Here is a 12,357-nt window from a genome sequence, read left to right on the forward strand (position 1 = left end):
AGTTAACCTGGCATGGTTCCCTTTGTAAGGAAGGCCTAAAGGAATGTGAAACAGGGTTTGAATCCGTTGCAGCTAGTGGGACTCTGCCTATCGATACAGCACAGTCCGGGAAGGGGCACTCCCACAGGATGCTCAGTGAGCAGAAAACTACAGGGATAAGCAAACCACTTCTCTACCTTGCCAGCGTTCTCCTAGGCTGCTGTTAAATTGTTAGCACAAAAGAAGGTTCCGCTTATTCAGAGCCGAATTACTGAATTACAGAGGAAGCTGATGGGGATGGTCCCCAACATATGCATTTCAGCCAATGCAACAGTCTTGTAGGATGACTGCCAGCCCCGGATTCAGTGTATAGAAGCATGTTCAGTTATGAGCATGTTGGTCAAAGTCCGCCTCAGGCAGCATGAGGCACCAGAGCTTTTGATTGCACAGTGTGAGATACAGCAGGGACCCTGCCTCTAAGAGGACAGTGAATATCCCCTTCCAGCAGCCAGAGCCCCAGGCAATCCCCCACAGAATCAACCCCCTTGTTTTTGTTTTGAAAACTGTGTCTATTGCCATCGTTTGGATTTCTCCCACACCTAAAGCTAAGCTATAGTCTGGTCCTGTTTCAGGAAGGCGTGTACTCAAAGCTGTTTTGGCCACTGAAGCTCTTTAAAATGTCAAGTTACTACACAGGTACATGTGTGTTATAGAAATTAGTGGGATTTATACCACTATACTAGAAGTGAACACTGAAATATGGCTGATTTTAAATTAATTCATCTTTTTTTTTTTAAAGATTCTGATAGTAACACCTAAAAATGTGTTGTATGTGCCAAGAAACAAATTGCTGCCTTACCACTGGAGTGTATGTTTGACCCAAGAGAGGACTAGGCAGGATGTCCCTGAAAGCAGTGAAATTTGCTATTTCTCTTTCAGAAAACACAGCTTACCCTGTCCATGTGAGCTATTTTAAAGCCAGTGCCAGCACGAAGCAGTCTTGGCATTACAGCAGTAATAAGAAAATGGTTTTACAGTGTTTGGCTTGTACAAACTTCCTACATTACCTAAAAATAACTAAGTAGCACATTTGGGAAACATTACACAGGAGGTGCCTGCACAAGCTCATCATGTGCATAATATGTTTCCTGTGTGCACTTCTCATATCTCCTCCTGAAAATGTAGCCTCCCTGAGACCAATTTTGAAGGATTTTCAGGATTTTTTTTGCCTTTGCTAAGATATGTAAAAACCTCCTGGTTCCTGTGCAGCAGAATGGTGTGATGTCCATGGGATACTCAGCAGCAGAAAACAGAGGGCTGTGCTCCTTCACTCCTTCAACAGCTATTCCCCTTGGTGCCGCACCGTGATCAAACCAAGGCAGATTAGCAACAAAAGGCCCATTCCTCCCACCCACTGGCTCTAATAGGGCAACATGTCAGTGTGTGTCTGGCTGGAAAAGAAACCCATCTGGTAGGTGATACTAAAACTCAGAGAGTTGCTCATTTGGTTCAGAAAGCTTCCCTCCCTTTTTTTAATGATTCAAGATGCGTTACAATAAGCAGGGCTGGATAACACACAATAATTGCTTCTAGGTGATAAATGGGAGGGCTTACTGAGGGTTATTCAGTTCTAACTGCACAATCCCAGACTTCTTGGTGTTTTGAAGACTTCACAACTCCTTCAAACCCAGCAGCATTTTCCTCCAGCTCTGCAGTCACGGGTTCAGGGAGTGTCAGTGACTTTGTTCAGGTGTAAGGGCCCAAGAGAATCCGGTGGCTATTTTTTAGGTTCCATCTAGTTTATTTAAGCCTGGTTAATCATCTCTTCTCAATTGGATTTGGTTTCTTTCTTTCTTTCTTTCTTTTTTTTCTTTTATTTTTGTTCTCCAGGTCATGTCACAGAAGTAGAAGAGAAAACAGTTTTTCAAGTAGAAGGCTTGTTCCTGCATTCTTTACTTTTGCAAAAGTCCTTTTGTAATCAAGGAAATATAAATGGGGGGAAGACACAGCACCAAAATGTCCTGATTTTTAGGGACTGTGAGAAAAACAAGTGAGCAAAATAAGATAAAGCTCACTGGTTTCTCAGCTGAAACCAGGACACATAAACAGGAAAGGAAAAGGAGCTTCACAGTCCTGTAAACCCCAGTGTAAACATCTCCTTTTTGTAAGAGTTTTTTCCTTTGTATTTGTGACACACCACTTACAGCCCTACCATGCCAGGGTCTGCACAGGGAAAAGTGGGAAGGTGAGCCAAGATTAACCCTTCCTTCGCTGGAGATTGGAGAACGTGTTTGCACTCAGCATCAGGGAATTTTGCATTTTACATGAGGACTGGGCTTATCGCCTGTCAATATTTTCAAATCCACCTCCTTTCCACAATTGCCCCTATACCGTAGAGCTTTTATCTTTAAACTTTATTATTCATCTGTCTATAAAAAAAAGAGACTGCTTACTTAAATTGTCTTCATCCTCCATGGTGGTTGTGCCAGGACTCAAATATTTGAAGGGCGCTATGAAGGTTGACAGTATGCTTACTTTTTCTAGAAGAAAACAGAAGAAAAGAGACATATAAAATCAGTATTTTGTCAGTGCATTCTGATCCACTCCACACTTTTTCTCAGGTGAAAACATCTTGTCAAGTCTGTTTCTTTTTCGTTTTTTCCTGACTCTACAGCCCCAACCAAAATTCACAGAACTGCAATATGTTTATTACAGCTGGCAGGTGCAAATACCAACCGCACGTCCCTCCTGGTTCCTGCCCCTGTGTAGTGCTCCTTGGCCATGCTTCCCAGGACTGGTGCCCGAGCACTGCAGGGCTGGGAATGCGGGATACTTGAGCTGGTCCAGCTGGGAATGGGGGAGGAGGGTGAGAGCTGGAGGCGGTCGGCCCTGGGAGGAGGACATGAGGGACTGCTCTAATGGATGAGACCACCAGCCCACCTCCTCTTGTTTCCTCTCCCTGACAGAGGCTGAACCAGAAGTCTCAGAGAAAGCTCAAGTGCTGATGGCACAAGAGACTACAACTGCTTCTAATTCTTCTAGAAATAATTGATTTGATTTTTGGAAAACCTTTATGGTGCACACAGGAAGCTATTATCCAAACAATAAGAATCCCATTTGAAATCCATCTTATTCACATTCGTATTAAGTGTAGCTCCTTCTACGTGCAGTTTCTGTTTATCCTGCAGATAGTAGATGGCACAGAAATTTACTTCCAGTGCCACAATCAGCCTCTGCATTAGATGCCAGGACAGATTCAGCAAAATGAGAACTGATACTGATTTACACTAGCTCAAAATTTGGCTCAGGATTTATCTATAGGGAAAAGTTGCTGTTAAACACTAGAAACAGGGATACAGTGAAAAGTTGCTGTTAAACACTAGAAACAGGGATACAGTGATGTTACATGTTTTATTTAGTTTGTTAACTAGTTTATTTAGTTTGTTGTTCCGTTTGTTTAGGCTGAATTCCTCCTGAGAAACTATGGGTACTTTGCTGAGGACCTACATCAACAGGGTGTCTACCTTAGGGAGCAGAAGAAACGAAAGTGATTCATAGCTTTGAAGGACTTAGTTGCTTTCCTAAAGTACTCCTTTGCTTAGAAACCCTCAGTTAGGTGGAAATGCTCTGAATCCTGCACATTGTGAACAATGCTGGGCTTTCATCTTGTGGTAGAAGCATCAAAAAACAAACCAAGAATGTCTCCTTTCAAGTGACACAGGAAAAATGATTTCCATAAGGACTTTCTTTATTGGTGAGCAAGTATTTCTCTGACTTTCCTTAAAGTACCTGGCTGCTAATCTATCACTGGTCTGGAAGGCATTCCAGCTGAAGAGCTCTTAAACTTTTTCAGCAGCACATCTGTTAGCTTTTTGGCCTGGTTCTTCCTACATTTGCAAATAATCCTTGCTCTTGTTAAAGACTGTTATCAGAATCCATCAAAAATTACTGCAGATGTTTGCCCTTAGCTAGGTAACACTACAGCTCAACTCTATTATGAAAAAGCACAGTAAAAGCTGACTGCTCTTTGTTAAATAAATACAATAAGTGGAATAAAAGATTGCCCGAAGAAAACCTTTTTCTGTCCAGAAACCTTTCAACCCAGACTAATATATAATTAGAGCACAAATTAGCCTCCTTGAATTGCAATTTCATTAAGGGATTGTAGGGATGTCATGAACCAAAAGAATGAAGCCATTTATGAACGCTTTAGCCAAAAGATTTTCCTAAGTGAATACTTTGACACTTTTTGCTGAGATGTTGCTCACTGAGAAACGTGGTATCTCTGTACAACACTATCTCAGTGCGTGTGAGACTGTTGGGTTGTGGTCAGGATAAAAGCTGTTATTCACTCCAGACTTTCTCAACCAGTTTCTCTGATCAAAGTGAAAAGAGCGTAGGCTTTTGGGACCTAATCCAAAAGCTACATTTGGTAAGGAGAACACTTCAGATGATAGATGTAGGATCAGGGCAGTCCTTGGCTTCAGCACCAGCAATGACTGTTGTGTCTGGATACTGCGATGCAGTGAGCTGAAGTGTACTCTGCCTGTGCCTGACTGCTGATGGCTGTCAGACCTTCAGAACCAACCCTCAAGACACTGGATGTCGTACACATACTTAAGGCTTTTTTGCTGAGAAAATATTCTCACTTCTCATAGAGAGATAATCCATTAACCAAGCACTGAGGACATGTGCTTTCTTGCTGAGGTTGCTAATGCCTACTCCTGCCACCAATCAAAAAGCAAAACCATGTAGTTTTATACTATACTATTATTAGGTAAGGGAATATTCTATGATTTATCTTTCACCCCAACCAATTTTGTGCAATCAATAGGTGAGATTTACAATGTGGATTTGAAATTTATCAAATTATTTTCCCTTTTGCCTTAAGGGACCCTTTAGCCATCTTAAGCTTTTGTTGTTATTGTTTCCCACCTGTCCCCAAAGACCTTGCCGGTGCCTTTGCTTTGTGTGGCAGAGAAACGGGATGGCCTGCAAAATTTACTGCACTCTCAGAGCAGCAATGGATGGGTTTGCGACAACCAAACTCAGGCAGGCCCTAATAACAGGATATCCTTCAATCAATACAGATGATAAAGATTATAATTTAATATTTCAATCCGTTGGTTGAGCAATGGAAGATTTTGTGTGTGTCTGGAAGGACGAAGAGGGCAGGGTTTTTGAGTGAGCGATGTAAGAAGAGAAGAGCTGTAGTATGCACGTAGCACAGATGAATTATCGAGCCTATGGAGGAGGGGAAGATAGATGACAGGATAATTAAATGTAGGTTTTTGCAGGGAAATAATCTGGCTAGATATAAAACTATTGGTAAGATTGTGCACTTCCGTTGTTTGCACGTTACTGCCAATTAGCATTTATATACCATAGGACACTACTTCAACTTTATTGTCAATGGTGAAATTCAGTGTTATTTTTGTTTACCAGTTCAGAACAAGATTAGGAGAGTTGTGTATTCACACTTTACGGTCCTTGTGTATTTTAACGTCCATCACAATTAGTCTTATTTCCAGCACTTCGATGAAAGCTTATGAATAAGAATAAAGGACGTGGATGGGTAGGAGAAAAACATATGGAGAAATACCTTTAAAGACTCCTTTTTTCTCTCACTCTCTTCTCCTTCTATGATTTTTTTTTCCCCCCAAAATAAGCAACAACAGGTAGCCCCAGATTAGAGTGGCTATTTTTACTTTATAATTGTAAATGTTCTCTGTATTTGTCTGAAGAAATTCTTTTTCAAGGCTAGGAGAGAGGGTCTAAGAGAAGAAAACAAGACATTTCAAAACCTCTTTTCTCCAGAATGGCAGAATACATAGCCCTACATTTACGAGAACCAATACAAGGAGCTATTATTGCTTGCATTACAATTGTACCAAAAGCCTCCGATGACATGAAGGAGCTATTTCATGAGGGCCTACAGGGACACAAAGGAAGCTGTGTTTACAATGGAAATTGAGAGACAAGAGCAGGTACAGTGGGATTTCTTTCTAGCCACCCTGGAACACTAACGCAAGATGATAGCATCATATTTTGTAGCGTATTCACTATGAAAACTTCCTTCCAAGTGACACCAAGTGGAACTCTGCTCCAGCACCCTAAGCACAAAAATCACCATTTCTCCTGATGAAAAGCCCATTATAGGAAGAAACCTTACTCTCCTCTGTTTTGGAATGGAAAAAGGATTTCAGTTCACGCTTCTTAAGTATATATTTTCCAACAACAGCAAGTAGGTAAAAAATAATCATGAATACTGTTTTGACAGTAGACATATAAATTTTTTAAACAAATCAAAAAACCGTCGGCCAAGATATGTTTTGCATTAAAAACAGAAAATTATTTAGTCCAAAGGATTCAGCAAAGCCTGGCATATAAGGCAGCCAAGTTTCTGCTCAAATCTGCTCCTTTTGTGAAGTTGCTCATGCCCTGTGGATGCAGTCAGAAGACTGGCCACAGGTCCCGTAAATACGCTTTTATTGTGAACACAAGAGTACACATATGCAGCTGTAAACAGCATTCGTGTCCTTCATACCTATCAGTATTTAAAGGGCACCAGACAATACGGCTTGATCATCAGACGTACCGAAGTTCTTTCACTCTCAATCACCTGAATAAAAGCAATGGGAACGGTAGGAGCTCAACACTTTTAAAAATCAGGCCTTGTACATGTGGGACAAATTGTTTAGCTTTAAGAAGAGCAGACTGAGTAGGGTCATAACAACGGTCTTCAAATACATAAAAGCTGCTGCATGGAAGAAAGGACTCAACTGTATTCCATGTGCATTAACACAACTAGAAGTAATGGACTTATATTGTACCAAGGAAAATTCACTTCAAACATTAAAAAACCTTCCTAACAGTAAGGATAGTGCAGCACTGGAATAGATTGTCTCGTGGGGAGGTCGAGGAGCCGTTGGGGCTGAAGGGCTGTAGGAAGGCGGTTGGCGTCGGCAGGATGTTGCACCTGTCCTTGGGTCCATCCCTTGTAGTCTCTCCCTTACCCCTGTGGCCCCCAGCAGAAAAACTCATCCTGGCCTTGAGATCACACAGCAGGTTCTAGCTCAAACTTGGAAAAGTGAGTAGTATTTGCTAATATTAGCTAATCTCTGAGCAGAAGCTTGTGGCATGCTCTTTTGCTTGGCAGCTAATGAGCACTATTAATAATTGTTTTTTAAAATGCAACTTCTGAACACAAGAAGGATTAGACAGATGGCTACCAGTAGTTTGCCAGATCAGCGTTAGCAATGTTTTACCGAATTAGTTTCATTCTCGTATTCTAATTGATTGCCATAAGCTACTTCATTTGTCAGAGGTTTCTTTGACAGTATTCTTTTAAAAACACAATGCGGACATTATAAACCAGTCCTAAATAATTCGTTTGGTTTGCATGGAGTATGAAATTACTCAGGAAGGGTCAATTCTGATGCAATAATGTAAACTCAGCTGCAAAACCTCTTGAAAAAACAACTTATTTTTATTTCTCTAAAGCAGTATTTGCAGCTACTTAAATAGTTACATTTTTACAGCTGTGTCAGCCTTGATTTATTTTGAAAGGGGGGATAAGGGAGGGAAGAGAGCCTGCACGTCAGGAGATGATTCTCTATCTTCTTTCTCATATCTTAGTCAGTTCAGGCTTGGGCTGACAGTGATTGGCAGGATGAGGGGATTCTTTACACAAAAGAAAAATACAGCAAATTTGTGGGGAAAATAGCAATGTCTTTAAAGCACAGCACTTATGAGAAGGCCTCACAGCCTTCTAAATTATGGCTTGTACAGCCACCATGCTGCATCATTTAGTTTAAGGAGCCAGTTTCCAGATAGGGATTTACTTGCTTGGTGTCAGAATCAGCCTTTACAGCTGAATTCGAGAACCAGCCATCCAGTCACGAGTTACCAAGTGTGCAGGGCTGCAGCAGCATTGTCCAAGTGCTTCTGGTTTCACAGACAAGGGGGAAGGCTCTGGGCCATGCTCTTTTATACCCACCCTGGCAAAGCCGTGCTGGGGCGCCTGTGAATGACCACCACGGTACCGGTGGGGCTGGGAGGACCGTCTCTGTCCATCCCCTCTAGCCGTGGTGTTTAAGTTAGAGGCGTGGCTGCCCGAAACACCTTCAGATGGCTTGTGTTTCTGTACGGACACAACAGCAGCTTTGGCACGGCTGTGTGCCCGGTGCAGGAGTTCCAGTTTGGTGCCTTGCATTGCACAGGATAAATTCAAGCCTGCATATATTTGCGAGGAGCTATTAACATATGCCTATTCCTCCTTGGTTTGCGTTTTGGTCTCTCACTGCTACACTGGGAGATCTGAAGGTGAAGCCTTGCTGGCATCATGAGCCCTTGAGATCCATTGGTCAATGCAGCTGGTACCGGAGGATATGAAAGGGTTAAAATATGTGGGACGGTTTCTGTCTGCAGATCTGCTGCTTGGCGTCCCTGGGAGTGTGGCCTCTGAAGTGGACAGTTACTAAAGATCTGCTTTTTGTAACTGATTTTCAATCCAAGGCTTTTACTGTTCCCACCCTGGCCCATGTGGGAACAGTAGGGAAAGTTTTCTTGGAGATAGCAGAGGAATATACCGAGAGAAAAGCCTTCTGGTTAAATAAGATTTTTTGCCTGGAACACTTTTCATAAAAGCAGAGGGACAAGTTAATATTCCGATTAAGGAATTTAGGTTTTTAAAAGAAAAAAGTGTATTCAGCATTACTGTTTTTGTTCTCTGCTTCAGCAGGGACCTGAAATGAAGATGTGAAATATCAGAACACCTTTTTTCTTGTCTGATAACCAAAGGGAAGATAAAACCAGGGAACATTTGGATAGTCAGAGTTTCAGGCGAAGGCTTTCAGCAGCACAAGGCAGGTTGTGCTTTGAGTCAGAGGTGTGAACCCAGAGCCATGAAATCTTCCTCTAAAACGGGGCAACAAGCTGCTCAGTACGATGCAGCGCCCACGCACAAAAGCACCTGTCCCTGTGCCTTGCCTGGAAGGTGATCGTGGCCTGCCAAGTGCAGGGGTCTGCTGTAAATAGATCTACTTGCTGCCTTTATCGTTTATTTAACTAGTTCTTGGGGCAGAGAATATCTTTCTGCTCTATTGTTGTTCAGTGCTTAGCAAAATGGGATCCTTGTCCAAGATGAGAGCTCTGAAATGCCATTATATTAAATAGCAATAACAGTTTATGGTATTATGATACTGCAGAGAACATTGAATGTGAAACATCAGTTAGCTCAGGGGGCTGGCAACTGGACTAATCCTTTTATCTCTGTGCATCCTGTTCTGGCTGTTTACTGACCCAGAACCGCTACCCTTGGAAAGCTTTTGGGGAAGCTATGTGAAATGTTTTGCCAGTGATGATCGAACCCCTGACACGCAGGGGTAGGTTCATGCCCTGTGCTCTGGCTGCTCTGCAGCCCTGCATCCCACCAGGGCCTCCGCACATGGCCACGCTCCTTTACTCTGAGGTCAAAGTAACTTCTAGTTTGTCACTTAGGAAGCAGAAAGGGCCAGCAATAAAGCCACGCATGTGATTTGTATGGATCTGTCCAATATGATTTGAGATACAGGATATATCCTCTGGGATATGTTTAATTGATCACATCAGGGGCCTTAGCCAATGTATGCAGCATCTGCGACATATTGTTCCGTTCCACAGTGGCATGTCCTGCAGCTCTCTTCTCCTCCTTTCCCAGAGATAGTGGGTTTTAGCTGCAGTTTCACTGTATGAAATAGGTGTTTGAGTAGACAAATCTCAGGACTGTACCTCAGCGCTCCGTAACAGCCCACTCCAAGCTCCTTTACCATGAAAGACCATTTACAGAATGAAACGCGTTGTGTTGTGAAATATTAGTTTCTTATTACTTCTAGTAAAGAGCAAAGTAAGTAAAAACACAAGGTGGTTGATGGATTTTTTTATAAGAAAGGCAATGTGTATGTGTGTTGTTCTTTATTAGATTCCACAGAAATCAATCTGAAATCTAGTTCAGCCTAGTAAAATTAGATCTAAAACTATTTAATTTCGTTGCAAGAGTGTTTTTCTCTCCTGTTGCCTTGCTTGAGGACACATAGAGATAAAAACTCTTGAGTTATTATCAGTTTACGTGCATCTCCGTCTGCCTGTGGAGTGTACTATATTATGTATTTTCTAAGTAAGTGATCTGGCTGTGGCTTGGAGATGGCAGTCTAAAAATCATGTCTTCGCAAGCTTCTTATGCTATGTGAACATGCGTTTTGGAAATATTTTTATTTTGCATTCTCTATATTGACAGACTTTTTTCCCTCTTTTTTTCCCTCCCTTTTTTGGGATGTCATCACTTTAGAAAACAGGAGAAGCACAAGAGAAAATGATTGTGTAAAACCCATCAGTGTTCAGCTCTGTGTGCTCAAGTCTTGCAATGGAGACCATAAAAACAGCCAGTAGATTTATTAAGCATATAATAAATCTGCATGATTAACACTATCTATGACTATCTGATTGTATGCCAGCTGCATATCAAACAGTATTATCAAAGAGCATCTGTCTACACATTTAAGGCAAACTGAAGAGCTTCTTCAGTCACATGGGAAACTAGTTTGGCCAGTATTAAGGTGAACAGGCTGATTTCTCATTAGGCTGCGTTGACATACAAGTCTGCACTACTTAAGGAGCCTTAGCTAAATTGGGGCAGAAAACTATGTGATAATGTTCAGTTTGGCTTAAGAGAGGTTTGCTCATCACTAATTTAAACCTGTTAACTGAATTATGGCCATGTGAAACATGAGTGGTCTATGCCCAAGATGGAGTACCAAAGTTAGCACAGATATTTAAAAGGACTTCTGGAACCAGTGGAGCTGAGGTATGGGGAGGTGAAGCAGCTGTCTATGCAGGCGTTACTACAGACTGCGTCTCAGGACCATGCATGGAGAAGGACATAGAAGATGCAAAACTCTGTGCTGTGCTACCTGATTTTGAAAGGTTTTACCACCTTCTGAAACCAGCAGTCCACTCGGGTACATAAAGTCTAAGGTGGAGCTGAGCTGTTAAAGTCCAACTTCAGTTCTCCAAACTCTAAGTCTCCAAGTTCAGCCATTACCTGAGGGACTTAGAGGGTCTTAACAACCCAAGGAGGGACTCACTTCACCTTCTGAGAGGAGGCACCGACATGGACATGTACAGGTAAATGCCTGTTGAGATAAGTACAATAAATCTCTCTCAGAAGGTGCCTATTCCTTTTACTGGGGACCTGGACTGTTGATTTGGACTAAAAGACTAACTTGTAGAGGTCCAAAGTTAGGAGAGATGATTTCTACTCTACCTTGGACATCTACATTGTTGCCAGGAAGTCTTGACCCGTGTTCTGGTGGGTGTTATCAGCGGCTGTTGCTGGATCATATGGTGCTGAGGGAGATGTCCTGCTTCCCTGAGCAATGCAGCCCCAGCAAGAAGGTTCTGCTGTTGACACATTTTCTTGATACTCTTTCAGTCCTTGATCTTCACAAAGGTTCGAGTAAGGAACTGGGTTGTGTGTTACTGACGAAGGGATCAGGACTTCTTTATGCCCACAGAGCTCATGCTGAGGGCTCTCAAAGTATTGCAGACATTAGGATTTATTGTACATGGAGAAACTGTAAGAAGATGTTTGTATAGGTGCAGTGTAGATGAACAGCTAAGTATTTCTTTTACACTTTACAAGATGATAGTTTCACTGTATAACGTGTGGATCACCTAACATGGGCATAATGATGTTCTTCACCTCAACACAAACCGCTCTTTTAGTTCTTCTAAGATACCAGTTTCCAATCTGCAGTAATGCCTACAAATGCACATGCAGATATAGCTGTTCATCTCCTCTCCATAACTGACAAAAGGACCAACATGAAACGGCCCCGCCAAGGGCAGACGTTGCCAGCTAGCCTGTCCGCACTCCCCTTTGAGCTGTAACCCCCTCCTTCCCAAACTGAATACCTGCTTAAGCATCAGGAAAGGAATGGCCTGCATCAGAAAGGTCCAGTCAGCAATTAGTCATGAAAGGCTTTGTTTAATCTGCTCTCTGTTCATCTACTGTGAGCCAGCCCTGTATGACCTCTCTCCCTTGTACGTCCATAATAATGCAAATTTAACCTGAATCCTGCCCTGATTTACCTTTTATAACATGAGGCAGTCTTGTGTTAACCAATCTGTCTGTGGGCAGAAATTTAAAGGCACTGCCGTTATAATTTAGGAATGCTTTTACTGAGATACACGTGCTTATTGAGAGCAAACAATTAACTCCAAGTGATGTAAGAGGGCTGAGATTTACAGGGCTTTCTCAGACAAGATGCTACTGACAGAAGTCAGGTCTGCTAATTGAGCCAGTTATTTAAGTATTTAGGCATTTAAATTCCCATTTGA

General features: G+C 42.2%; 1 protein-coding gene across 2 annotated transcripts in view; it reads right to left on the reverse strand.

Annotated features, from left to right (window-relative positions):
* The window catches only part of ADARB2 (adenosine deaminase RNA specific B2 (inactive)), a 325,628-nt gene that overhangs the window by 118,499 nt on the left and 194,772 nt on the right, over nt 1–12,357 (reverse strand). For both annotated transcript variants that reach the window (XM_075492432.1, XM_075492431.1), the window contains exon 2: nt 2,433–2,519. In XM_075492432.1, coding sequence (XP_075348547.1) covers nt 2,433–2,519 — 87 coding nt within the window. The remainder of the gene's footprint in view (nt 1–2,432; nt 2,520–12,357) is intronic.

The sequence above is a fragment of the Mycteria americana genome, chromosome 2, assembly GCF_035582795.1.
Source record: "Mycteria americana isolate JAX WOST 10 ecotype Jacksonville Zoo and Gardens chromosome 2, USCA_MyAme_1.0, whole genome shotgun sequence".
Lineage (NCBI taxonomy): Eukaryota > Metazoa > Chordata > Aves > Ciconiiformes > Ciconiidae > Mycteria > Mycteria americana.